Source organism: Pantherophis guttatus, chromosome 4 (assembly GCF_059756535.1).
Source record: "Pantherophis guttatus breed Tessera chromosome 4, ASM5975653v1, whole genome shotgun sequence".
NCBI lineage: Eukaryota > Metazoa > Chordata > Lepidosauria > Squamata > Colubridae > Pantherophis > Pantherophis guttatus.
In genome coordinates, this window is record NC_142066.1 from 24995497 (window position 1) to 25023354 (window position 27858).

Below are 27858 nucleotides of genomic sequence, written 5' to 3' on the forward strand. Positions count from 1 at the left end.
TGAAAAGCATTCCTAGCAACTATGTATGTCTTGTGCTCCGTTGGAAGCACCTTTTCCAAGCATTACATAATTCTAATATTGCAGGCTGATTTGATTGAGGCCACAACAAAAATTATTTCCATTCTCCATCATTTATACAGGACAATCTGGAAGACCTCTTTTTCTGCATGAGAAAAAGCATTCAACATTGTCTCTAGGGTTGCCTTTGTTTGCATAGTACATGAGCCAGTGATGGCTTGCTACCAGTTCGCCCCATATTGGGCGAACCGGTAGCGGCAGCAGTGAGAGGCTACACCAATCCGCCTGGACGCTTCTGCCCATGCAGAAACTCACCCCTGACATAAGCAATGTGTTCTGTTTTGTGTTCTTTGTTTTAGCTTTTGTAGATAGATTTACAGTAGTGTAGCTCAACCTTGGTGACTTCAAAATGTGTGGACTTCAATTCCCAGAATTCCCCAGCGAGCTAGGGGGAATTCTAGGAGTTGAAATCCACATGTCTTAAAATTGCTAAGGTTGAGAAACACTGATCTTCAGTAATTAAACAAGAATTTATATAAAGAAATCCAGGGCAGGCATTAAAAATAAGTAGTAGCATGAATACAGGTAGTCCTCGACTTACAGCCATTCATTTAATGACCATTCAAAATTACAATGGCAGTGAAAAAAGGAATTTATGACTGTTGCAGCATCCCAAAATTAGAGAATCAAAATTTGGGCACCTAAAAAGTGGCATAATTTTATGACCATTGCAGTGTCCTGGGGTCATTTGTGACTTTCCCAGCGGGCTTCTGAGAAGCAAAGTCCAGGGGGAGGGAGGGAGGAGCAAGATTCACTTAATGACTCCATGATTCACTTAACAACTGCAGGGATTTGCTTAACAACTGCGACAAGAAAGGCCATCTATGGATCAAAACTCACTTAACTACTATGCGATGGGAATCTTTGGGTTCAGTTGTGGTCATAAGTTGAGGACTACGTGTAACCCCTTGAGCAGCCTCTTTCTATCACGGGTTTCACTTTGCTCCACGTTGTAACGAAGCAACCTTGTGTGGCTGCTGAGGGACATAATCCAAGCAGTAGGGCCCTCCTAAGAAGGGGCCACATTCCAAATTATATTGAAATTCAAGGCGTCCATGATTTAAGTAACACACCTCGATATGAGGTTTCCCAGATGTGGGAGTTCGGTCACATGTCCCCAACAGATCATCATCGTAACGGTTGTCTTCATCCCAGACTTGTATTCGGAGCCTGCCGGCTTCTCCCAAGCCCTGGACCTTCCCCAGATCCAAGTGGGCCATCCATACTGGATTATCATTATTCCACACAGTGGATGTCCGGCTCTCAACCCCATGGAAAAATACCTTGACATAAGCATCCGTTCTTGTGGAGTGGTCTCCCCAGAGACCAAAGGCACGTCGAATCGTCACCGTTAGCTTGCTCTGGCCTCGCTCCCGGGAGCAGCACATGGTGTTAGTGGTGCCGTCATTGGGACATACGCAGGAGCAGGGATCTCGGAGGCTGCGTTGGGAGCCGGGAGGACAAGGCTGGCTGCAGTTCCTCCAAAGGACCCTTTCTCTGATGTACTCACTCACTGCCTGTTGCACACTGTCCCGCTTTGGGTGACCCTTAGGCAGCAAAGTATGAATGGGCTTCAGGGAGTAAGAAAGGAGTGCAGGGATATATTTAAGGCTTTCCAGCCACTGCTTATAACCTTCAGGATTCTGTTCATTTGAAAAGAGCAAGTCAGTGTGTTGGTCCCCTCCGATCACCTCAGTGTGTCTCTCGTTGTAGGTCTGGTGGAAGCTTCCTTTGAAATTCTTCTTCTTCTTCAGCTCTTCACATGCGTTGTAGGCCGCACTGAGGCTTCCTTTGCCACCCCCAATGTTGGCCGAGGCCTCGAGGGTTAGGCAGTCTTTCACTTCATCAGCAGACGCGCCCTCCAAAACTGTCTCACAGACCCGCAATGCTGTCACATCCCTCACGCGGCCCCCCAAGTGCAGATGATCGATGAAGTGGGTCCCGTAAGTGCCGATGAGCTGACGATATTCCGGTAGGGAGTTGGATCGGTACTTGGCAGGGAGACTGCGAAGGGAGCGCTTAAAATGCCTGGAGAGAATGTATTGGCTGATACGGAAGCTGAAAAGGAAATAAAAGACCATACAGGTAGGGTGACAGAAATGGCAGGCCTTCCGGTCAAATCATAAAGGAGTGGTTTGGGATCAAAGGGTAGCAATCTTGCAGAATTGGTGAGTAACTAGATCAGAGTTTCTCAACTAGGCAATTTTTAAGATGTCTGGACTTCAACTCTCAGAATTCCCCAGCCAGCTCTCTGCCTGGGAAACTCTGGGAGATGTAGTCCAGAGATCTTAAAGTTGCTTAGATTGACCATTGAGTTAGATACTGGAATGCTCCCCATAGCTGTTACCAAGAGCTGAATCAAGAAAGATGATTAATTTCCTAGAGGATTTTTCTAACAACCAGAGAAGGACATGTCCTCCATGAATTTGTCAACTCCTTAAAATGGGGGAACTCTCAAATCTTGTCCTTTTCAACTCCATATATTGGGTTTGTTCAGTTTGTATAGATAAATATCTTCTATCTGTGCGTCATCATATATTATTCAGCTATTGATCACTTAGATGATGTCTGCTATATTATCAGAGGGTGGATAACTTCACATGATAAATCCCTTTTGGGGTTTTATTCCAGCTTGTCAGAATTAGAACTGGATGGCAACTTGGCCCAGGATGTATAGTAAGGGGGTGAAGGTGTTGAACAAGGAGAAGGAAAACCCATATTCTGATCCACCTTCAACGATGGAAATTCAGTGAGTAACTTCAAGCCAGTCCCTCTCTCTCAGCCATCCCAACCTCACAAAGATGGGTCTTGTACCCCCTTAAATATAAGCATGTATCAAATAAAAAATACCACATTCTACCAGGAGACAGCGAAGGATCTGAATTCCAATGAATCTCAGGCAAGATCCATCGAGAAACTTAATTTGAACCAAGTTCGATGGTCATCCAGGTAAAGTTGTCTGAAGGTTGAGTCAGGGCAACTGGATTTATTTTCTTGTTAGTTTGAGACCTTTTGCTGCTCATCCAAGCAGCTTCATCAGTTAGAGCGAGCTAGTTAGGCAGATTGATAAGAGAATAAGCCTCAGTTGCCATGACTTCAGACAATTTAACCTGGATGATTGAGAATCTTTATCGACATATTGCAATTGCCATGACTCAACCTTCGGATATATTTGAACCAATTCATACTTTTCCCTTTTCCTTGCTTTCTCTTTTAGTCTTTTTTACCTTTTGTACTGAAGGTGTACAGGTAGTCCTCGACTTACAACAGTTTGTTTAGTGACCATTCAAAGTTACAACAGCACTGAAAAAAATGACTTATGGCCATTTTTCACACTTATGATCATTGCCGCATCCCCATGGTGACGTGATTTACATCCAGATGCTTGAAAACTGACTCGTATTCATGACGGTTATAGTGCCCGGGATCATGGAATCCCCTTTTGCGGCCTTCTGGCAAGCAAAGTCAAAGGGGAAACCGGATTCACTTAACAACCATATTACTAATTTAACAACTGCAGTGATTCACTTAACAAATGTGGCAAGAAAAGTTGTAAAATGGGGCAAAATTCACTTAACAAATTTCTTACTGTGCAACATAAATTTTGGGCTCAATTGTGGTCATAAATTGAGGATTACCTGTATCACTTTTTAAAGCTACCCTGGAAATCAGTGCTGTAGAAAAAGCAGCATAATTATTTTTTTCAAAAATAAATAAATAAATGAAAGCCAGCACTACAATGGGACACTGTTGGGAGAGAGGAAAATACCGTTAACTCAGTTTTCCACTTCTGATGGAAAGCATGACTCATTTCCATCTAGTGGCAGGACTATGGGTAAGGCAAATTATGTTATTAATTAATGCTAATTACCATCCAGGCCTTAGCAGGTGGAAACATCTAGCTGGCTCAAGCCTGGTTAATACAGTTGGTCTTCGACTTATGACTACAGTTGAGCCCAAAATTTCTGTTGTTAAGTGAGACATTTGTAAAGTGAGTTTTGCCCCATTTTGCCACAGTTGTTAAATGAATCACTGCAGTTGATAAGTTAGTAACCCGGTTATTAAGTGAATCGAACTTCCCCATTGATTTTGCTTGTCAAAGGTCGCAAAAGATGACCATATGAGCCCAGTACACAGAAACAGTCATAAATATAAACCAATTGCCAAGCATCTGAATTTTGATCACATAATCATGGAAAGGCTACAAAAGTTGTAACTGTGATCGGTTATAATTCATTTCTTTCAGTGCTGTTGTAACTTTGAATGGTCACTAAATGAACTCTTATAAGTCAAGGACTTATAACAGTTGGATAGGAATTTAAGAGCTGCTGGTTGGATTAAGGCAATGTTTTTCAAACTTGGCAACTTCAAGATGTGTGGACTTCAACTCCCAGAATTCCTCAGCCAACATGGCCTGCTGGGGAATTCTGAGAGTTGAAGTCCACATTAGTGAGTTAGGTTCACTTTTCATACTTACAACTGTAGCATTCCCACGGTCACGTGATCAAAACTCGGACACTCGGCAACTGGTTCATATTTCTGATGGTTGCCATGTTCCAGGGATCATGCGATCCCCTCTTGCAACCATACGACAGGCCAAGTCAATGTGGAAACCAGATTCACTTAACAACCCTGATACTAATTTAACAACCAAAGGGATTCACTTACAGGCTGTGGAAGGAAAGGTCATAAAATGGGGCAAAACTCACTTGTCAACAGTCTCGCTTAGCAATAGAAATTTTGGGCTCAGTTGTGGTCGTAAATGGATTACCTGTTACCTGGCAGGTAAGAAATCTAGACTTGCATACTTCCTCGTAAGATGCCCTCAAAATATCTGCCATACAAATGGATGATTGTAGTAAAGCCCTGGAGGATTTCCCAGCCATTATCCTTCACCCACGCCTCATTCACCTGTAATAAGAGCAGGAGATCTCGTGACTTGCAAAAGTATACTTGTCTTGATTATTCTTTTGCATGGTGAAGTCTGCCACTGTGGAGTGAGCTCCAGACATCGTCATCTGGACCTGTTGCTCGGGTTTCACCTGTACATCAAGTCCAACTTTCCAGTCATTCTTCACATCAGATGCTGCGGCATGAACCACATCGATGCCCGAGCTTTGTAGGGAAGTGTGAACCTTCCTCTGACAACTTACTTTGGCTGCCCAGTCAACGGCCACCAAGGGAAGTCTCTGAAGAGGCCTATCCTGCAGGAAAGGGTTACGGCACAGGGTGCAAGTGCCATCAGCCCTCTGCCACTGACTCAGATCCAACACATTGGCCTTCTTCTCCAGCGTGGTGATATCAAAGCCTTCTTCAGCCATGCTGTAGCCAGGCACAAAGTCCTTTTGCTCATCGCATTCATCGGCTGTACCAACGTAGCAATTGGGAGAGACTCCGGTCAAAAAAAAGAGGAGGGAGAGAAGTTGTAGGGTGAAGGCAGCCAAGATGGGCTTTGCACTCAGCATGGTTGATCCTACATGGGGAAAGAAGAACAGACTGTGAATTCCAGAAGCTGCATTAAAAATGAGATTTCAAAGTGGAGCAACATTCATCAGCTATAACACTGGGAGAAAAAAACATTTATGTAATTAGTTTAAATTCCCCCTCCCCAATGCATGATGTGGAAATGCCCACTGTTTTCAAAAGGGTCATAGGAATTCTTAATAATTATTAGGCATTTAAAGTAGGGGTTCCCAATCTTAGCCACTTTAACACCTGTGGAGTTCAATTCCCAGAATTCCCCCGCCAGGAATTGAAGTCCTTACATTTTAAAGTGGTCAAGATTGGGATTGAACATCTAAATTCAATCAAATGCAACCAGAATAAAACATCTAAATTCTGTCTAGATCACTGAACTTCTCAATTTCGTCAGCTTTAAGAGATGTGGACTTCAACTCCCAGAATTCCCCAGCCAACATGCGGTTGCTTTCTCAGTACCATTAGCCATATCAAGTAGTTTTAAATCTGAATTTTGCACATTTGGAAGCAGAAGCTTCCGTATGGAGTCAAGAACTATCTGTAAACTCTTCCAGGTCTCCCTCCTCCTTGACTTTTAAAAATCAAACATATTACTTAAGAATGTTCCTTGTGGGAGAAAAAATGCATTTAAACCTGCAAGCAAGAGGAGCTAAAGAATTCAAACCTCTGGAAATGACATCACTAAACTAAGGATAACTCCAATTCTCATACAAAAGAAATCTCAGCTACTGAGCCAATGATAGCATCATGGAATGTAAGGATTTGAGTGGCTCTTGGAGATCAATTTTCTCAATCTCAGCTACTTTGAACTGTCTGGACTTCAACTCCCCAGAATTCCTTAGACAGCATTGTAGGAAGAAAAATCTGGCCCAGTTTCAATCTGGGAGAAAGATGCTAGAAATAAAATGGAGGCTGGCTAGTTGGAAAGAAGGTCTCTGTTTATTTGGATGCCAGAAACTTTGATGACAGCAGCATGTTTCTGGAGTGGCTGACAAAATGGCTAGATGGATCTTTATAGGATTCTGGGATTTGGTGATCGAGATGCTCCAGGGAGTTGTGCAATGTAGTGAGCCTTTTGTCTTTTACTATTCTAATAGTGGTGGGTTAATCCTATTATGTCCTAAAGGTCTTGTCCTGTCCTTAGAATTTGGGTGGGCGAATGTAAATTCTTAATCCCATCAGCTCCAGCCTTCTATGGGAGCTGTAGCTGAAGGCATTTTGTTTATGAATAGGCTGGCCTGGATTCCTTAATGGGCACAAAATGTCCCTCTCTAATGACTTCAGAAGGTTCTGCTAACCTCCTGCTCGGTGTAGGAATCTTCTATTACAGTAATGCTAACAGATCCAATCTCCATTTAAACATGCTAAAAAAAGGTAGAGCTTCAAATTGCGGTTAGCAGACTTTCTGCTACTAAAACATGCAAGCTTTTCTCTTCCACATTCAGAGTGGCAGCCTAAGCAAAACCCTTGGCAGGGCAGCCTAGACCCATATTTTTATTCTCCTTGATTTTTTTTTTCAATGAATTTTTTTTAAAAAAAGTATTATTAATATTCAAGATCATCAGAGGTTTTATACACTAATTTTATTTGCACATTCTTTGCCTGCAGAATTTTTGTCCTTAAAACCTGCAGGGCACCCCATCATACCCACACATGGGTCACCTTTCACCCTTAAAATTCTTTTTAAAAGAGACATAAAGGAAGACATGTACATTGTCTGGGTAAACGAAACAACCAGACATGCTCAGAAGCACAATTAAGGGGAAGAATAAGTATTGGGTGTAAAACTCTGGCATTAAACTTCTCCTCATTAAAGGTGAAGTGATCCATAAAATATTCTAATGCGCATAAGCACATTGGAAAAATCTTGCTAATGTAAATTCATTTGTTTTCCATTCCTAAGTGCAATTTTTTTTAAAAAAATTGCCCTCAAAATAATACTTGAGAAAGATGAATGGTGATGGCTCTGGGGTTCCAATCGATCTTGACATACTTATTATTTTAAGATAAACACTGCCTTTTATTCAGGACCTCATTATGGCATGTCTAGGATTTCCTCCTCCTGTTTTTCTCTGCAACAACCCTGTGAGATAAGCTGGGCTAAAAGAAAATAATTGGCCCCCTATTATGCAGGTTAAGGATCCATGGTTGAAGTTAAACTAGAACCCACTTCCTAATCCAGCTTCTTAACCAGCGTGGCAGGTCTCAATCTGGCCAGAAAAGACCTGTTTTACATGCAGAGATTGGCAGATAGAAGGGGGGGGGGTTGCATCAGGAGTGCCAAGAAATCACTGCAAAATCGCCCCAGATCAACCTGTTGCTCAAGGCACAGCTTCAAAAAGCCAGCAAAAGAATTTAGCCCCTCAGCCGAGAGTGGATGCTTTCTGCCCATCTCAATTAGAGCAAAATATTAGAATAATTGAACCGTTCTGCTGATTGCAATGTTACTTCCATACTTCTCCCCCACCCCTTCTAAACATGGATCTAAGCATGGACCCATAAATATCTCTCCATAAATACATACCTTAGCAAGAGAAGGAGGAACGCATGTACACACACACCTTCTGAAGTCTATCTGGTGGTGAACAGGATATCACAGTCAAGAAAGCTGAAAAAGAAACTCAGGTTTTCTATGACACATAGTTGAAAGATGAAAAGCAGAATGGGGGGATATGACTCTGAGGTTTGCACGCAACCTCCCATGGGGGACAACAAAATTCACACCTCAGCTTGCCTTTTGCCCACCGATTAACTTGTTTATTCATTTTTTTTTTTACTCCAAAGAAATGAGTTTACACTTTGTTCCCTCACATGTTTGTATCTTCACCACAGGAAAGGCTGAGAAAAGAGGTTTTGGTGGGGCGGGGGGCGTTGAAAACTGGTCTGAGAACACTTTAACTTTTGTTTCTTGTTTGGCCTGAGTCATCATATACAAACCTGTTTCGAAAAGATAACCTAAACCAAATGCCAAAAGCAGAGATGTTTGCAGGATAACCTGGAAGCAACGCTTCAATGTAAATTTTAAAATAATGCTGAGACACATTAATATGTATTCAAAATGCTGACGAAATAAGTAATCGGGATCACTTTTATTACTATAAGTAATAAACTCATTTGTAATATCAAAAAAGTGTAATTTTGAAATTTTGTGAGGCCTTGCAGATTGCAAGGCCTTAAACTGAAGCTTATTTAATGTATGGCTAAATCTAGCAACTGGTCACAGCATCTGGAAGGAATGATACCTATTAATCCTTTTAATGGGAATTTGCCCAGGGTTAAGCTTTGCTAATCATTCAGCAGTGAAAAAAGCAAGGTTCTAGATTTAGGGAAGAAAAACAAAATGCACAGGTACCATATATGTGGTACCTTGCTCAATAGTAGTAACTGTGAGAGGGATCTTGGAATCCTAGTGGACAACCATTTAGATATGAGCCAGCAGTGTACAGCTGCTGCCAAAAAAGCCAACACAGTTCTGTACTCCATAAACAGAGATAGAATCAAGATCACGTGAAGTGTTAATACCACTTTATAATGCCTTGGTAAGGCCATACTTGGAATATTGCATTCAGTTTTGGTCGCCATGATGTAAAAAAGATGTTGAGACTCTAGACAGAGTGCAGAGAAGAGCAACAAAGATGATTACGGGACTGGAGGCTAAAACATATGAAGAACGGTTGCAGGAACTGGGTATGTCTAGTTTAATGAAAAGAAACATTTCATTAGGGGAGATATGATAGCAGTGTTCCAATATCTCAGGGGTTGCCACAAAGAAGAGGGAGTCAAACTATTCTCCAAAGCACCTGAGGGTAGAACAAGAAGCAATGGGTGGAAACTAATCAAGGAGAGAAGCAACTTAGAACTAAGGAGAAATTTCCTGACAGTTAGAACAATTAATCAGTGGAACAACTTGCCTCCAGAAATTGTGAATGCTCCAACACTGGAAATTTTTTTAAGAAGATGTTGGATAACCATTTGTCTGAAATGGTGTAGGGTTTCCTGCCTAGGCAAGGGGTTGGACTAGAAGACCTCCAAGGTCCCTTCCAACTCTGTTATTCTATTTCTGGGATGGAAAACTTATAATGACCACAGATGGCAATAGAGAGATAGAGAAAGTCTCTTTGCTAACATCTCAGGCTCATCAGGAATATAACAGCCCAATACAGAAGCTTTACATTTGGATAGCTCTAAAATGTCTTTTTGCTCCACTCTGCTGATCCGGCATTTGGGAGAGAATCCCGTGAGGAATAGGAGAAGGAAGAGAAGCTGCAGGAAAGAGTAGCAAAGATGGAAAGAAAAAGGGACTGTGAACTTCAGTGAAGAAGTCCCAAAGACGCTTTTTCAGGAGGCAACTGGACTTCCTTGTTTTTTCCTTTGAAGATATTTTGCTTCTCATCCAAGAGCTTCTTCAGCTCTGATAGGATAGTGGGGAATGGAAGGATTTATACTCCTTGCAGACCGCTGGTCATTTGTATTCTTTTAGGGTGGTTGAGGCCACCTGGAGGTTTATCTGTGTCTTCAGGGTCACCTGAGTGGTGCTCCTGGTTCTTGTAGTTTGCAATTTTCCCTTTCCAATTTTTGTGAGAGTAGGAATGGATTTCCAGAGGAAAAATTGCAGACTACAGGAATGAGGAGCACTACTCAGGTCATCTGTAAAGAGAGTTGTAAAGCACTGTGAAGTGGTATATAAGTGAAGACTTATATACCACTGTGAAGTGGTATATAAGTCTAAGTGCTATTGCTATTTTTAGCGATGGTGCAGAGAAAATGGCCTCCCCAGGAGGTCAGAGATGGGCCCGTTTCCGACCTTCCCAAACTTCCGGTAGGCCTGTTTTTTGCCCTCCCTGAGCCTCCACGCACGCCCTGCACTTACCTGCATCCAAAACGGACCACGTGGGGACTCCTAGGAGGAATGGGGCAGGGTGTGCGGGACCATCCAGGAGTGGGATTTGGGGGTTCTCAGAACTGCACAGAATCTTAGCTAGAGATTCTCCTGAACTCCTGTGAACCCCCAGCAGCCCACCCGTTACTAACTGAACAACTGCAGTGACTCCCTTAACATTGAAATATTGTAAAATGGGGCAAAACTCACTTAACTACTGTCTCATTTACCAACGGAAAGTTTGGACTCAATTATGGCTGTAAGACAAGTACTACACCACACTGACTCTCATAAGTGTTCTCTAGAGCCACTCATGATGATACTTCGGTTGTTTGCACATTTTAGGATAAAAACGCCATTAAGGGCCATTCCCCTGCCTCCCTTTTGCCTAATCTGCCCTGGCACATTTACACATGGCTTCCTTAATCCAATTTAAATGCTTTCTAGGTTAACCGATCCTGGAATAGCCACCATTTTGTGTTTTCAGAAGCAGACTTTGGATCCAAGGCTTGTGTAGGTGACATCTGGATAGTGGCCAATTTAAGTGTGGGCTGTGGTCACGATTAGAGGGCTGTGTGTCATGGAATCAAATTGTGATCTGCAGCTTATTGACCAAGCTTTTCTGCAAAGTCATGTGTGCAGCCTTTCAGTGGTTTATTCTTTTGACATCAGTGGCCGCCAAGTTTCAGGAAGGGTAACCGTGGGATTGATTCTCACATTCTTATTTCAATTACCCTAGAGGTGACTAATGAAAACCATTGAGGAAGAAGCTGTCATGGTTTGTATCAGGGATGTCCAACCTTGGTGACCTTAAACACTTAATAGAATAACAGTTAATAGTTGGAAGGGATCTTTGAGGTCCTCTAGTCCAGTCCCCTACACTATTCCAGACAAGTGACTGTCCGGTCTTAAAAGCCTCCAGTGATGGAGCATCCACAACTTTTGAAGGCAAGCAGTTCCACTGGTTAATTGCTCTCCCTGTAAGGAAGTTTCTCCTTAATTTTAGATATCTATGGAGATTCTCAGTCATCCAGGCCATGATGATCCCAAAGATGCTTTTTCAAGAGGCAACTGGACTTTCTGGTTTTTCTTTGAAGACGTTTCGCTTCTCACAGCTTCTCATCTTCAAAGAAAAACCAGAAAGTCCAGTTGCCTCTTGAGAAAAGCACCTTTGGGACCCTTAGTTCTAGGTTGCTTCTCTCCTTGATTAGTTTCCATCTGTTGTTTCTTGCCTTGCCTTCTGGTGCTTTGGAAAATAGTTTGACTCCTTCTTCTTTGTGGCAGCCCCCCAAATATTGGAACACTGCTATTATATCACCATAGTCCTTCTTTTCACTAGACTAGACACACCCAATTCCTGCAACCATTCTTCATCTTTTAGCCTCCAGGCCCCTAAATATGCTGGCTAGGGAATTCTGAGAGTTGAAGTCCATAAATCTTAAAAGTTGCCAAAGTTGGACACTCCTGGTTAATATAGTCTGAACATAAGAGGAATAAAAGTCTAATAGGCTGGAACAGCTCTTAATGCCAACATCCACAAAAAAAACCCAGCTTCCCTCTTGATTAGTTTTCCTATCATTCCTTATGTGGCAATTACAAGCGTGATATGTGGCCCCTTTTAAGAAAAAATGGAAGCAGATAAGGTAGCCTTCCCCAATAGGGTGCCCTGCCCTCTGGATTTGTGAACTTAAAACACCCAGAAACCTCCAGCCAGAAAGATCATTGCTGAGAATTCTGGGAATTGAAGTCCATTCAACTGAAAACCAACCCTTTGAAGATGCCAATTCAACCTGGTGCCCTTTAAATGACAAGACTGTAAATGCTTATTCCAAGCTGCTGAAGACTGGGCCAGGAGTAAGGGATCCCCCACTTGCCACAGATATGTCTGAGAGTGTACCCCGTCTTCCTTCAGCCATTCCCCGGAGGACTGTCAGATTGTGATGTTGCCATGACAAGATGACACCAAAACAGGATGTCCCAGTCAAAGTTACTGGAACTCCATCTAAGATACCCACCCATTCCTTCCTGCCTGTATGTCAGTTAAGAGAAATATCTGTAGCTCAAGGCTGACCTGTGGACACCTCAGTAGTGAGCTTGGTTATTTGCTTGCAGACACTTCCTTACTTGCCTAGCTACCCCCATGAGTGTTCATCCATTCTGGTTTTTGTTTCCTTACCTTTTGCCCATCTAGCTTTTCCGCTTGGTTCCTCCTTCGGTCAATCAGTTGCTGATTCTCACATTTTATACTGGACTACCTAGCCCAGGAGTCTGCAACCTTAAACACTCAAAGAGCCATTTAGACCCGTTTCCCACAGAAAAGAAAACACCGGGAGCCACAAAACCCTTCCTGTGCCTGACTATTTCTTGAGCGGCCACAGAACTACCATATGTAGATGAATTAAACATTCTGTTTTCTTCTGAAACTTTTCTTTTCTTGGATTTATCCATAGTTGGCTACTGGGGGTTGAAAAGCTCAATAAATTGTGTACCAGTGGGTGTCGCAGATTGGCGGTTGTGATGCATATTTTGAGTGACAGGGAGCCGCAGCAGAGGGGTGAGAGAGCCACAGGTTGCTGACCCCTGATCTAGCCCATCTTCTACATAAATTTCCCCCACAGTTGGACATATATGGACACCTCCCAACCAGAAATCCTCCAACAACTCTTCTGATCAGAGTTGAAATCAAAGATATCTCTGAAGAACCCCTTTTTGAGAAGACTCTCTTTGGAAGATGATTGTCTTCTGGGCCAACAAGAGGATTCATCTTTTCTTGATTTAATTTTTCCCTTTTTTCCCTTCTCCTTCTGGCTTTTCATAGCCACAACTAGCATGGCTGCTGGTGATGGAAGCTATGATTCAACCACACCTGGAAAGTCTCCAATTCAGGGGTGCTATTCTGAAGAACCGGTAGTGGAAATTTTGAGTAGTTCAGAGAACCGGAAAATATCACCTCTGGTTGGCCCCCGAGTGGGGTGGGAATGGAAATTTTGCAATATCCTTCTCCCAGGAGCGGGGTGGGAATGGAGATTTTGCAGTATCCTTCCCCTGCCACGGCCACCAAGCCATACCATGTTCACCAAGCCATGCCCACAGAACCAGCAGTAAAAAAATTTGAATTCCATCACTGCCCCAATTCCTAACATCTGGCCCAGTAGTGGGTTTCAATTTTGTTCGCTCCTGGTTCGTTTGTTAGTGCGCGTGCGTGTAACACTTCTGCGCATGTGCAGACATGTCCGGGGTGAGTGGATTGAGCCTCATGCCACTGCCACCGCTACCAGTTTGCCTAATCGGAGCAAACCGGTAGCAACCCACCACTGATCTGGCCTACACATTGCCCCCTTCTCCCGGTCCTCTTCATTGCACCATTCTGTTTTTTAATTTCTTTGTCTCTCAGAATCTCTTCCTGAGAATCCTAAGAGTGGTTTAAACCCTATTCCCACTAATAAATATACTCAGAAAAGATGTGAATGAGCTGCTTTGCTCCCTAAGTAAGTGAACCTTCAGTGACATCACAGCAGGCCAACCAATCAGAGTTCAGAGGCTTCATGGACATAAATAGTTGGTAGAAGGACCAAGACTGTGAGGTGTTTTTTTTTCTTGGAAGTGTAGTGGGAGAAGAAAGGAAAACAGGAAGATTTTCAAACCTTCTCCTCGGCAGTCAAAAACCCTTTATTGCTGAGAGGCTTTTGATAGCAATGGTAAATAGATATAATAAATACAGGAATAAAATAAAACTTGAAATAAAATTCAATAAGCAAGATAAATTTCTATAGGTGAGATAAGGATAATATAAGGATTGTGTCCCCCACACTAAAAACTTTGCACCTCCCACATGCAATCCAACTCAATTTTCCCCTTTTTTAAAAAAAGCAAGCCATTTATTTTAATCTTTTCTTACAAGCAAGGAAACCCTCGGATAATTTATAAAACTCTCCAGGAAGAAAAGGTCATTGTTCTTTGCTTCCTCCCTTAAATTTTCTCAATTTAATTCTTCTTGCTCTTAAAAAAGTCCTGGAGCTTATTTTCGTTTTCTTTTTTTAAAAAAAAACCACAACAGCAGTTCACAATGGTTGCAGAAACATCTCATAAAATGAATGTGCATCACCCTGCAAACAATAAAAACACAACTCCCCACACGCAGACCTCTCTCTCTCTCTCTCTCTCTCTCACACACACACACACACTCACACACACACACACACACACACACACACACACACACACACACCAGGCACATTTAATTCCCCACCAGGCAGGCAAGTGAACAACTGGTGTGGGCAACAATGGAGAGTGGGAGGAAAGGCAGCCACACACAGCCAATGATGAAGCACATCAAGCCCTACTTGGAAAGAAATGCTGGAGAGCCATGCTGGACAGGAGGGCCCTGAAAGAGTGCGGTCCACATATCACATCCACATGGCAAGACTGGGCAATCATCAAAGTACACAAAGAGCTTTTAAGCAACTGAGCTGGCTTCTTTTCGTCCAATCGCAGGCAGGGCAAAGGCGGGAGGGAGGCGGAGCTTACGAGGGTTCCGTGAGGGGGTCAGGCAGGCAGTCCGAGGGAGAGTCCTTGTCAGTTTCTGTCCCGTCGTCATGGGGATGGAGATGAGCAGGAAGGAGGGATTCGTAGGTCATGATGGTGGCAGTCACCATGGTATCCTCGGTGCTCCTGTTCTCTAGAGCCACATGGGTCTTGAGGTGCTTGCGTAGGTCTGAGGCACCCAGGAAGGCTTTAGAGCAGTGGGGACAGGCGTGGGGACGGACTCCTGAGTGGATTCGCTCGTGTTTACGCAGGCCAGCCCGGTCTGAGAAGCCTTTGCCGCATTCTCGACACGTAAATGGGCGCAGGCCAGGATGCAGCAGGCGTTCGTGGCGCCGTAGTTCCTGAGTTGAGGCAAAGACCTCCCCACACTCCCCACAGGCGGGCACCACGGTGGCGACCACAATGGCTGATGGGTCACTGAGGATTGGGTCCTGGTTGCCTGCGGGGGTGGCCTTGTCCTCGCTGTTCTCATTGCTGTGGGTGCGTTCGTGCTTCCGGAGGCTGGACGACACCACAAAGGCTTTGCCGCAGCGGCCACACTTGAATGGCCGCTCGCCTGAGTGAACACGGTAGTGTTTGGTCAGGCTGGCCCGCTCAGCAAAGCTCTTGCCACACTCCCCGCATTGGTGAGGGCGCTGGCCGGAGTGCACCAGCAGATGGCGCTTGAGGTCCCATGAAGCCACGAAGCTCTTGTCACATTGCGAGCACTTGTGGGGCCTCTCGCCGGTGTGGATGCGCTGGTGCATGGCCAGGTCGGCTGGTTGGCGGAAAGCCTTCCCACATTTGTCGCAGGCATAGGGCTTGAGGCCCTGGTGGGCTCTCTGATGTCTGCGGAAGCTGGAGGGGTCGCTGAACATGCGTCCGCACTGCGGGCAGAGAAAAGGCTTCTCGCCAGAGTGAGTCCTCTGGTGGCTCTGGAAGGAGGACAGCTGGGTGAAGCCTTTCCCACAGAGGTTGCAACGGTAGGGCTTGTGGGCCGCATGGATGCGCTGGTGGCAGGCCAGCGATGAGGACCGGGAAAAGGCCTTTCCACAATCCTGACACAAGAAGGGGCGTTCGCCTGTGTGGGAGCGCTCGTGATTCTTGAGATCCTTCAACTCAGCATATGTCTTGCGGCACACCTCACACTGGTAGGGGCGGAGACCAGCGTGGGTCCGGCGGTGCTTCCGGAACACCGAGGGGTCGGCAAAGCGCTTGCTGCATTCACCGCAGGAGTATGGCTTCTCGCCTGTATGAGAACGCTGGTGGATCTTCAGCTTGGAAAGAGTGCCGTAGCCCTTGTGGCACTGCTGGCAGCGGAAGGGCAGGTCTCCGGTGTGCCGGGCCATGTGGACTCGCAGGCAAACGGGCTGCATGAACGCTTTGCCGCACTCGTGGCAAACGAAGGGTTTCTCGCCACTGTGGCTACGCCCGTGGTTCCGCAGCTCGGGAGCGGTTTTGTAAGACTTGGCACAAAGCTGGCATTGGTACGGGCGCTCTGTTTGGTGGCTGAGCTGGTGCTTGCGAAGTTGAGCCCGGTCAGGAAACTCTTTCCTGCAATTAGGACAAGCGAGTTTGGCAGCTACACCATCCACAGTACCAGCCACGTGGGACTTTAAATGACGCAACACCCGTGGCACGCTAGGGAAAGTCTTGCTACAGGTCAGGCACCTGTACCGCCGCCCAGTTTGGATGTAGCCAGGCTCTTCATCTTCTTCCTCCTCTTCTAGCTTCACTTCCACGCCAACCTCTCCTTCTTCTGCTTCAGCCATCTTTCCAGAGGATGCTGCCTGAAATACACAACAATGATCCATCACCTTTACAAATTGTCTCTTTTTGTGGTTTACAGATAAAGGTGAGAGAGGGACAGGTGGGGGTGGCATGTAGCCTCCCCATTTAATTTGTGTGGTCTTTCCAGAATGTTTGAATCCTTGAATGTTTGTCCCTGTACTCAGTTGCTTTCCTTCAGTGACAAAATAACCAGATAATAGAGGGAAATTATATAGGTAGTCCTCATCTTACAATCACCACCGAGTCCAAAATTTCTGTTACTGAGACATGTTACGTGAATTTTGCCCCATCTTACGGCTTTTCTTGTCACTGTTGTTAAGTGAATCACTGCAGTTGTTAAGTGAATCTGGCTTCCCCATTGATTTTGCTTGTTAGAAGGTCACAAAAGGGGATCACATAACCCCGGGACAGTGTGACCGTCATAAATCATGAGTCAATTGACAAGGCTCTGAATTTTGATCAAGTGACCCTGGGGATGATGCAACGGTCGTAAATGTGAAAAACGGCCATATGTCTCTTTTTCCGGTGCCGTTGTCACTTCAATCGGTCACTAAACTGTTGTACTGGGAGGAAGTCCTCAACTTATGACGGGTTGCTTAGCAATCAAAGTTACCACAAACCTCAAAAAAGGTATTTATGACCGAGATTTGAAGTTTCAACAGCTGCATCTTTGCAGTCACATGACCACATTTGGGGTGCTCAGCACCAGCTGTCACATGACTGTGTTTTATGTTTTTGTCAGAAACCAGTATTTATTTTTGGTTTCTGGCAAAAAATGCCCATCACAAACAATAGATTCATTTTACGACCACCTCGTTCATTTAACAACGGCTGCATTGGTTTAACAGTCCCTGCAAAAAGGTTGCAAAACAGATTGTGGTCACTTGATGTGCTGCTTAACAACCAGCAGGCCTTACCACCATAGCTGCAGGCTTAACAATGTTTTAAGTCAAGGACTGTCACCTGTAGTGCAGAAACAGCAACTACATTAGCCTGTGTCCATGGGGTATTTTCATTTTCGTCTAATTACACCTACCACTGTTGCCATATGGACCTCAACTAGAAAAATATGGCCAAAGCTTGCTCACCTTCTGGACCACGCACTGGCCTCAGTTCAAATCCTCCTGAACTGCAAGTTTTACCTCAGACTACCAGCCCCCAACTTTTTGGGCACCAGGGATCGGTTCCGTGGAGAGGTTTTTCTGTGGACCGGAGGGAACGTGGTTTTGCATGTTGCCTGCATCTCGCGGATGGGGCTTCACTTGTTTGCATGGCCCAGTTTCTGGCATGCTTCTGGTTGGGGACCCCTGCTTTAGACTGTTCATGAGCTCTTCATGCAAGCTTTTCTTAGATTTCAACAAGGAAAAAAGATGGGAAAACCTTTCCTGGAGGACAGACAGCATCAGAACAAGCAAGATATATTTAATAAAAAAAAAATTAGGACCTTCTAAAATTTGCAACGAATTACACACGATGGTGAGATTTTGAGCAAGTGGCACAGTGATCCAATGAGGATAAGAAAGAAAACTCCCTTACACCTGCAAGCCCAAAGAGAAGAGAAGAGCAGCGCCAAACATCTAAAGTTGTGAATATTTGCAACTTATAGAACCTTCAGAAAGTCAGTCCTGTTTTAAAAAACTGAGGTTTCTCTCAGCTAAATTTCAGCTTCCTGCTTCAGGGTCAGAGTACGCAAGCCAAAAATTGGATGTAAAACCAACTGTTCACAACTTAGAAATCTGTCAACAGATACTGGCACTTCAGGCACCAGCTGAATGACATGCTCGTCCCTAAACATTTAGGTGTTTCATTTTTTTCCAGTTTGAAAAGACCTCTCCATTTATGGGAGCTGGCTTCTGTCTTTACAGATCTCCAAGTACATTCAGTTGAAGCTCAACCAGCCAGATGGGGCTGAGCTAAAAAAATTCTAGATCCAGCCCCAAAGACATCCTGTAAAGCAGCAGAGAGATTTCATCCTCTTTCAATCTCACAGGGACAGCATTTTTGTAGGAGTCTTTGAGTGGGAACAGAGAAAAGCAGACAAGTAAGAGAGCTTCATTAAACAGTTATAAATTTCCCCAAAATTGGGGAGCATAACTCCCACCCTGAACATCCTGGAGGATGAACAGGAAGAAAGATAGTGATGTCTCTGTAAGGTTACAACGTGTTTTTTTTGTACCCCTTTATTATTTTTACAAACAACTTCCAAATGGCAAACACACACGATACTCTTTCCTCCTCCTATTCCCCCACTCTCACAACAGTCCTGTGAGGTGGATTGGGCTGAGAGAGACTTACTGGCTCCAAACTTGCTGGCTTTCATGGCTAAGGCGGGACTAGAACTCGGGATCTCTTGTTTTGTAGCTGGTGTCTTAACCATTAGAGTAAATTAGTTCTCTCTCTCTCTCTCTCTCTCTCTCTCTCTCTCTCTCTTTGGCCTTGTTTTGCTTAATTCTGGCCTATTTGGTGGGCTGGAGGTTGTATGAGTAGGAATGAGCTGGTAATCTTCTAGGAAGTTTACTGTTCCCATTTCCAATCTTTAAAAATCCCTGGAATTTGGTGGCAAAGTGACTATATTTTGTCGGTAGAATATTGGGAGATTGTGGGACAGGGAAATTATTTAGGAGTGGAATTTAGGATGATCCCAAGTTTCTATCTATGGAGATTCTCAGTCATCCAAGTCATGGTTGTCCCAAAGGTGCTTTTTTTCAATAGGCAACTGGACTTTCTGGTATTTCTTTGAAGACATTTCACTTCTCACCCAAGAAACATTTTCAGCTGAAGAAACTTCCTGGATGAGAAGCAAAACATCTTCAAAGAAAAACCAGAAAGTCCAGTTGCCTCTTGAAAAAAAGCATCTTTGGGATCCCATGTTTCTATTTTCACCTCTGCTTTTCAGAAACCTTGTGCCACCCAAACTGGGGATGTTATCGATGTCACAACTGCCCCCCCCCCAAGTTAGGCACTTTAGCCTACATCTTTTGAGGGGAAACAGCTTTGAAAGATTAACAAAATTAAGGCAGATGAACAGATAAAACCAAGAAGGGGCTGGTGTTTTTATATGACCCAACATATCTGGCGATCCATAGCTATTTTTCTGTTTCTTTTCCCTCCCTCCCATCTTTTACAGGGTATGTGAAATCAGCACAATGGGGGTTGTAATCCAACAGAGCTGCCAGGTGTAAGATTGGGAAAGGTGATATCTCTTCTTCAGGGCTTTAGTGAGAGTGACATCTATCCAGTTGTTTATATGCAAATTTCCTAAGGAGTGCATACGGCATCCTAATGTTTACGAGATGCAAGACGTGGTATGAAATTTTGTTTTTAAGGAGTGTGTAACTGACTGAAAAAATAAAGCAGAAGGCAAAGGTATACAACTCTATTTTGCATTCCAGAATCAGATTTTGTTTTTTTTAAAGAGTCTGTAATATAAGAAGTCAGCATCTGTAACTCAGGGGTGAGGAGAATAGACAGAAAAAGCTGCTTTTTCCTCCACTCTGCCAGAACAGATGGTGGGGAAATTGCTTGCTCTTTGCAAAATGGTTGGATTCAGGATCTGGAGGGAGAAGGGGAGGCAGAGGATAAGGAAGGCCATCAAAAGCAGACAGAGCTAGAATTACAGGAGACAGAAGGTTTTGGAGGAAGGTAAAATAAAATTACAAGCCTCCTGCAAGAGGAGTGCCTGGAATTTTCCAAGCAGAATTGCAATTGTTCACAAGATTCCTTTCATTTAGCACTGAAGAACTTAAAACCTGGAGCTGTTAAGAGGCTCTCAGAGAAAGATGGCAGGTGCAAAAACAAGGCAGAACTGTTTCCTACTAGGTTTGGATGGAGATGGAGGTTTGCTGCTGAATAAATAACAGACTGGAAAAGAAAGGTTTGCCCAGGGTTTAAAGGTATTCCCAGATGCATGTCTAGGAATAGTATGCATAAGGCTATGCAAGAGTGCCTCTGAGCACACCTGGACTGTGGCCGACAGAGAAGAGAGAGGGAAAGAGAGGGAGGGGGGAGAGAGAGAGAGAGGGAGGGAGAGGGATATGTGTGTATATATGCATGCATGTATGTATGTATGTATGTATGCATGTATGTATGTATGCATGGATGGATGGATGGATGGATGTATTTTTCTTTAGCCAGCAGCCAGCTTAGTCTCCTTAGTCTTCCAATGGGCAGCAGGGAGCTTGCTCGCTGCTGGAAGAAAAAAAGCCTAGAAACTAGTGGATTGGGATTTCACTGAACTAGGGCTGCATAAAAATCTTGGTTTACGTAGGAAGAATCTAGCTAAAGAGAAATACACATAAAGACCTACGAAAAGAAAACATATATAGTTGCAAGAAAAAGTATGTGAGCCCCTAGCCTAATGACTTCTCCAAGAGCTAATTGGAGCCAGGAGTGAGCCAACTTTGACTCCAAACAGTGTGATGATATTGGATGTGTTGCTGACAGCTGTCCTGCCCTTTAAAAACACACACCTGTTTTGGGTTTACTGGTTTCAAGAAGCACTGTCTAATGTGAACCATGCCTCGCAGAAAAGAGCTCTCAGAAGACCTACAATCAAGAATTGTTGACTTGCATGAAGCTGGAAAGGGTTACAAAAGTATCTCCAAAAGCTTTTGATGTTCATGTGTCCACGGTAAGACAGACTGTCTACAAATGGAGAAAGTTTAGCACTGTTGCTACTCTCCCTAGGCATGGTCGTCCTGTAAAAATGACTGCAAGAGCACAGCGCAGAATGCTTCATGAGGTAAAGAAGAATCCTAGAGTGTCAGCTAAAGACCTACAGAAATCTCTGGCACATGCTAACATTTTTGTTATCTACATTTTCCTTATCTACAGTAAGGAAAACATTAAACAAGAATGGAGTACATGGGAGGACACCACGGAGGAAGCCATTGCTGTCCAAAAAAAATATTGTAGCACTTTTGAAGTTTGCAAAAGAGCACCTGGATGTTCCACAGCACTACTGGCAAAATATACTGTGGACAGATGAAACCAAAATTGAGTTCTTTGGGAAGAACACAAAACACTATGTGTGGAGAAAAAAAGGCACAGCACACCAACATCAAAACCTCATCCCCACTGTAAAACATGGGGGAGGGAGCATCATGGTTTGGGCTGCTTTGCTGCCTCAGGGCCTGGACGGATTGTTGTCATTGATGGGAAAATGAATTCCAGAGTTTATCAAGACATTTTGCAGGAAAACATATGACCATCTGTCCGCCAACTGAAGCTCTGCAGAGGATGGGTGATGCAACAGGACAATGACCCAAGCATACAAGTAATTCAATAAAAAAATGGCTTCAACAGCACAGAATACGCCTTCTGGAGTGGCCCAGTCAGAGTCCTGACCTCAACCCGATTGAAATGCTGTGGCATGACCTTAAGAGAGCGATTCACACCAGACATCCCAAGAATATTGCTACACTGAAACAGTTTTGTGAAGAGGAGTGGTTCAAAATTACTCCAGATCGTTGTGCAGGTCTGATCTGCAACTACAGGAAACGTTTGGTTGAGGACGTTATTGCTGCCAAACCAGGGTTGGCAGTTATTAAGTCCAAAGGTTCACATACTTTTTCCTCCCTGCACTGTGAATGTTTACATGTTATGTTCAATTAAATCATGGCAACATCTAATGTTTCTGTAGTATTATTTTAAGCAGACTGTGTTTTTCTATTGTTGTGACTTAGATGAAGTTCAGAGCACATTTTATGACCAATTCATGCAAAACTCCACGTAATCCCAAGGAGTTCACATACTTTTTCTTGCAACTGTATATATATATGTATGTATATATAATATATATATGTTTTTCTTTCTTTTTCGTAGGTTTTATGTGTGTTTCTCTAGGACTGCATAACATCTTGGTTTACGTAGGTAGAACCTGTTTATATTTATATATATATATATATATATATATATATATATATATATATATAATGTATATATATGTGTGTGTATATATATATATATATATATATATAATGTATATATATGTGTGTATATATATATGTATATGTAGACGTATATGTAGATTTTCACGGGTAGAGGTATGCAAGTTTTGGTGTATTCGGGTCTTTTCCCATGTAAGATTGAGAGTATCTTGGCGATGTTTTGACAAGGTCCCTCTCGTCATCTTCAGACGGGTGTCTTCGGCTTCGTGCTTGTGCGAGGAAAGCATTATCGGAGCTGCCGTCTCTCTATAAATACTGGTGGGGAGCAAATATTGGTGGGGAGCCAGTTCTCCACCAGTATTTGCTCTCCACCAGTATTTATAGAGAGATGGCAGCTCTGGTCACGCTTTCCTCACACAAGCACAAAGCCGAAGACACCAGCCTGAAGATGACGAGTGGGAGCTCGTCGAAACATCACCAAGATACTCTCAATCTTACACGGGAAAAGACCCGAATACACCAAAACTTGCATATATGTATATGTATATGTATATGTATATGTATATGTATATGTATATGTCTGTCTGTCTGTCTGTCTGTCTATCTATCTATTTGCAAGTCTTGGCGTATTCAGGTCTTTTCCCGTGTAAGATTGAGAGTATCTTGATGACGTTTCGATGAAGTCCCACCCGTCATCCTCAGGCTGGTGCCTTCGGCTTCGTGCCTTTGCTTGCACACACACACACACGCACACGCACACACAGTGTATGTGTGTGTGTGTGTTTTTCTATCGAAGCAGCTGGTCTACCCCAATATGTGGGAGGGAGCATATTGCTTCCCTTTCAGCTCCAATCCAGGAGCCCTCAAGCAGTCGCATTCACGATGAACCATTTTATACCAAATTTACATTTCGCTTATAAAGAAACAAAGGGAGACTAGTATAGATCTATTTCAAGCTATTTAGCTCTCATCAGCTAGCCATACCCTTACTCGGATTTGAACTTGTGCTGCCTGCATATTAGGCAGTTCGAATCCAAGTAAGGGTATGGCTAGCTGATGAGAGCAAAATAGCTTGAAATAGATCTATACTAGTCTCCCTTTATTTCTTTATCAGTGAAATATAATATATAGAGAGAAAGAGGGGGGGAGGGAGGGAGAGAGAGAGGGAGGGAGGCGAAGAGAACCTCTGCTCTAGCAGGAACTTGGCAGTCATGACATTAGAGGGATAGGTAGGTGTTCCTTGTTTCTTTTAGAAAGGTAAAAGAGACCAACCTACAGAAGGTTTAGCAGTTATTTCAGTTTTTTTTTAATTCTGGAAAGATGACCAGCTCAATACTTATTCCAGTCTCCTGCTGCCAAGTGTCATCTTTATGGCCGATGAGGGAGTGCTCTGGGGGCTGGAAAAACAAGGCTGGGCAGGAGAAGTCTAGGGCTAAGGTCTCCCCCACCCCTGCTGTGTAGTGCCTGGCCAATGAGCACACGCCAGCACAATTTGGGCAGCAAAATTTGCAGATTCTTGCAGGGCAGTTCAGGCCTTTCCCCTCTCAGAAAAACTCATCTGAGCTCGCCTTGAAATCATGGTCCAACCTCAGAGGGAGGGAGGGAGGAAGGGAGGAAGGAAGGAAAAACACAGGTAAGAAATAGCAGTGTAAGATGGAATATATAAAGCTTCACAATCAGATCTAGGTATATAGAGATTCTCAGTCATCCAGGTCAGGGTTGTCTCAAAGGTGCTTTTTGAAGAGGCAGATGGACTTTCTGGTTTTTCTCTGAAGACATTTCGCTTCTCATCCAAGAAGTTTATCTGTGTTGTCAGGGTCACCTGAATGGTGCAGCAAAGAGGTCTGAAATGCTTTTCTTTAATTTTCTGTCTCCTCTATTTATTTATTTATTTATTTATTTATTTATTTATCTTTTCTCTACCTTCTTTTCCATCAGAGAAGCCCAGAGCACTTCCGTCTAGGAGTTGTAAAAGCACAATTAAATAAAAATACTCCATGTACACAAACAGTTCTTAAAACAATTTTTAAAAGAGCCCATTAGAAAGACAATTCGGTCCCAGGGCAGCCTTTTTCGATTGTCTCTAAAGCAAGGTTTCTCCATCTTTTTAAGATATGTGAAGTTCAACTTCCAGAATTCCCCAATCAGCATAGCTGGTCTGTGGAGATTCTCAGTCATCCAGATCATGGTTGTCCCAAAAGTGCTTTTTTCCCACCTCCAAAAGGGAACTGGATTTTGGTTTTTCCTTGAAGCTGTTTCGCTTCTCATCCAAGAAGCTTCTTCCGCTCTGACGAAATGGTGGAGGATGGAAGGATTTATATTCCTCCACTATTTGGTCAGAGCCGAAGAAGCTTCTTGGATGAGAAGCCAAACATCTTCAAGGAAAAAAACAAAAGCCCAGTCCCCTTTTGGGATGGGTGGTGGGAAAGCAGCTTTGGGACACTGGTGGCTGGGATATTCTGGGAGTTATCTTAAAATGCTCAAGGCTGAGAAACACTGATTTAAGGGCAAAGCAGGGTGCTCAGCCATACTTCCCTTGGCAGACTGTTCCATGCCAGGGGTGCCACTACCAAGAAGGTCCTGTTCCCATCCAAGAGCCGTGGTGGTGGCACAGTGGTTAGAGTGCAGTACTGCAGGCTACTTCTGCTCATCACCGGCTGCCAGCAGTTTGGCAGTTCGAATCTCACCAGGCTCAAGGTTGACTCCTCCTTCCATCCTTCTCAGGTGGGTAAAATGAGTTGGGAGTAATAGGCTGACTCTGTAAACCGCTGAGAGAGGGCTGTAAAAGCACTGTGAAACGGTATATAAGTCTAAGTGTTATTGTTATTCCGTGGCAAAGGGGGATGGGCATCCCCAGAGGCCCCTAACTCCAGCGATTGGACGGCAGGGGTCACAATTGCGCTTCCCCAGGAGAAGACTGTCTTTTACCAAGGGCTAGGAGAAAAAAAAAAAACATTTTCTCCTTTAAAAAAAAAATTTTTTTTTTTAAATTTAAAAAAAAATCCCGCTTTTTCTTTGACAAAGGGACAAAGGAAAGGCGCGTGTGGATCGCTTCGCAGGGCGTTTGTGTGTCTGCCTCTTTAGAACCGCCTAACTAACTAAGCCCATCCGTTCAAATCGCTCTCATTGATTCCCATCCCGCAGGGACACAAACTCCGGCCACTCGCCACCCAACCTGCAACCCCCACCGGGGAGAGCGAGGCTGTTTGCAAGACGCTTTTTACCCAAAAGGGGTAACTTAGGGCGGCATATAAATTGGACTAATAAATAAATAATAAATAATAAATAAACAACGAATTAACTAGCTCGGTCCCAGCAGCAGCAGCAAAAAGCAGCCGAGCGGTCGAAGGCCGACTGCGGGTGCAGATCTGGGCGGCTTTTGCGCGGACAGGAGGATCCAGCAGCGACCCCCTCCGGAGCCCATGCCCGCCAAACCGCGCCCGGAACTGCGGCATCGCAAGGAAAGAGAGAGAGAAGGGGGGGGGGAGGGAGATGCCCGGCAAAGGGGCAAAGCTTTCCTGCTCCCTTCTGCAAAATGGCTGTCTCTAGGACCGAGGGACCCCCGACGGGACAGACGGGGAAGGCCAGCCGCCCGCAACCCGCTGGGGTCTCCGCCGCCGCCGCCTCCTCCCAGCCAAGGCGGAGAAGCCAGCAGCAGCATCGGCCGCTCTTTGCATCCAAAGCAAAGCAGCTCTTTGCCCCCCCCCCCCAGGAGGCAAAATGGCTGGCTTTAGGACCGGGGGACAGCGACCTGCTGCCAGGCGGTGGGGTGGGGTAGGGTGGGGGGGGAGGTGGAAGGGTGCATCGGGGCTCGGCATTTGGAGCAGCCTCGGGGCGCTCGTCCTTCCAGCGGGAGGGAGGAGAAAGGAGAGGGAAGAAGAAGCAGAGCCGGGTCTTCCCGCGGAGCAAAGCCCATCCGCAGAGGAAGCGGCGGCGGCGGCGGCGGCGGGTCCCCCTTTCGCCCCGTCCGTCCGTCTGTTCCCCCCCCCCAACCAGCCTTACCTGCTGGCTCCTTTGTCTAGGGGCTCTCCCCTTTCTCTGCGGCTCCATGTGGCCGAGCGCTAGGACCGCGGAGGAAGGAGAAGGAAATGGAGGCGCGGGGCGGGGCGGCCGGAGTGAGTGAGTGAGTGGGTGGGTAGGTGGGTGGGTGGCTGGAGGGAGTCCAGCAGGAATGAGCTGGAACTGCAGGGATCTCCCCCCCCCTCCCTCTCCCTCCTTTTCCTCCTCCTCCTCCTCCTGCTCTTCTTCTTCCCGCCCCGGCTGCAAAGGCAGCGGCTGCCTTTGAGACGGAGGGAGGCGATCTGGATGCTCGTCTCGTTGGATTAGAAGGGAATTTGTTGGAAGTGGGGGGGGGGATACGAAAGGGGGTAAGGGGAGGCGGGGGTGAGGCAAGGAGGAAGTGCGGCGTGTCCCCCGGAGGGAAGCGGGCAGGCGTTGCACCAAGCGGAAGTGTGGCGAAGCCGCTCCGGGGAACCTTTTGCAGGATGCACCAGACGGGGGAATATGGTATTCCCAAGAGGAAGGGAGGAAGGATGGATGGGAGAGGATAGGAGAGAGAGATGATAGATAGATAGATAGATAGATAGATAGATAGATAGATAGATAGATAGATAGATAGATAGATAGATAGATAGATAGATAGATATGGATGAATTAGATAGATAGATGATAGATAGATGATAGAGATATAGATAAATGATAGATGAAAGATGAATGATTAGATGATAGATAAAGATAAATGATTAAGTGACATAGATATGGATGAATTAGATAGATTAATGATTAGATGATAGATGAAAGATGAATTATTAGATGATAGATAAATGATTAGATGATAGATAGATAGATATGGATGAATTAGATGAATGATTAGATAGATATATAGATGAAAGATGATTAGATGAAAGATGAATGATTAGATGATAGATAGAAAGAATTGTTTATTGGGCAAGTGTGATTGGACACAAGGAATTTGTCTTGGTGCATATGCTCTCAGTGTACATGAAAAGATACTTTTGTCAAGAATCATAAGGTACAACACTTAATGATAGTCATAGGGAACAAATAAGCAATCGAATCATACTAGGAAACAATATAAATCGTAAGGATACAGCAACAAGTTACAGTCATACATCGGCTAGCGCTGATCGTATTACCTAGTTTGGATAATGAAAGGTAATGCAAGGAAATAAGCAAGCTCAGGGAGCACCAAGGAGCCCT

General features: G+C 44.5%; 2 protein-coding genes across 4 annotated transcripts; both read right to left on the reverse strand.

Moving 5' to 3' along the window:
• Nucleotides 1-344: 344 nt before the first annotated feature.
• Nucleotides 345-8173, reverse strand: LOC117666833 (perforin-1-like). The gene is made up of 3 exons (XM_034419825.3): nt 8081-8173; nt 4990-5551; nt 345-2136 (listed from the first exon to the last, which is right to left on the reverse strand). The coding sequence occupies exons 2-3, from the start codon at nt 5541-5543 to the stop codon at nt 1014-1016; spliced, it is 1677 nt and encodes a 558-aa protein (XP_034275716.1). The 5' UTR covers nt 5544-5551; nt 8081-8173; the 3' UTR covers nt 345-1013.
• A 5915-nt stretch (nt 8174-14088) lies between these two features.
• On the reverse strand, nt 14089-26936 carry ZNF668 (zinc finger protein 668). Of its 3 annotated transcripts, XM_060692838.2 has the most exons (3): nt 26641-26691; nt 25326-25428; nt 14089-16749 (listed from the first exon to the last, which is right to left on the reverse strand). In XM_060692838.2, the coding sequence occupies exon 3, from the start codon at nt 16729-16731 to the stop codon at nt 14959-14961; it is 1773 nt and encodes a 590-aa protein (XP_060548821.1). In that variant the 5' UTR covers nt 16732-16749; nt 25326-25428; nt 26641-26691; the 3' UTR covers nt 14089-14958. The 3 variants fall into 3 exon arrangements, with proteins under 3 accessions (XP_060548821.1, XP_034275713.1, XP_087749974.1); XM_034419822.3 differs by lacking the exon at nt 25326-25428 and having other exon boundaries at nt 26641-26936; XM_087893848.1 differs by lacking the exons at nt 25326-25428; nt 26641-26691 and adding an exon at nt 25933-26065.
• Between the last annotated feature and the right edge of the window lie 922 nt (nt 26937-27858).

Bases quoted from the DNA above. Each gene is read 5' to 3' on its own strand.
- LOC117666833 (XM_034419825.3), bottom strand. From the start codon at position 5,543: ATGCTGAGTGCAAAGCCCATCTTGGCTGCCTTCACCCTACAACTTCTC. The intron at 2,137-4,989 runs GTGAATGAGGCG...TTTCCTTTTCAG, and splicing joins ATCTCCTGCTCTTATTACAG to CTTCCGTATCAGCCAATACA.
- ZNF668 (XM_034419822.3), bottom strand. From the start codon at position 26,688: ATGGAGCCGCAGAGAAAGGGGAGAGCCCCTAGACAAAGGAGCCAGCAG. The intron at 16,750-26,640 runs GTAAGGCTGGTT...TGTGTATTTCAG, and splicing joins CTAGACAAAGGAGCCAGCAG to GCAGCATCCTCTGGAAAGAT.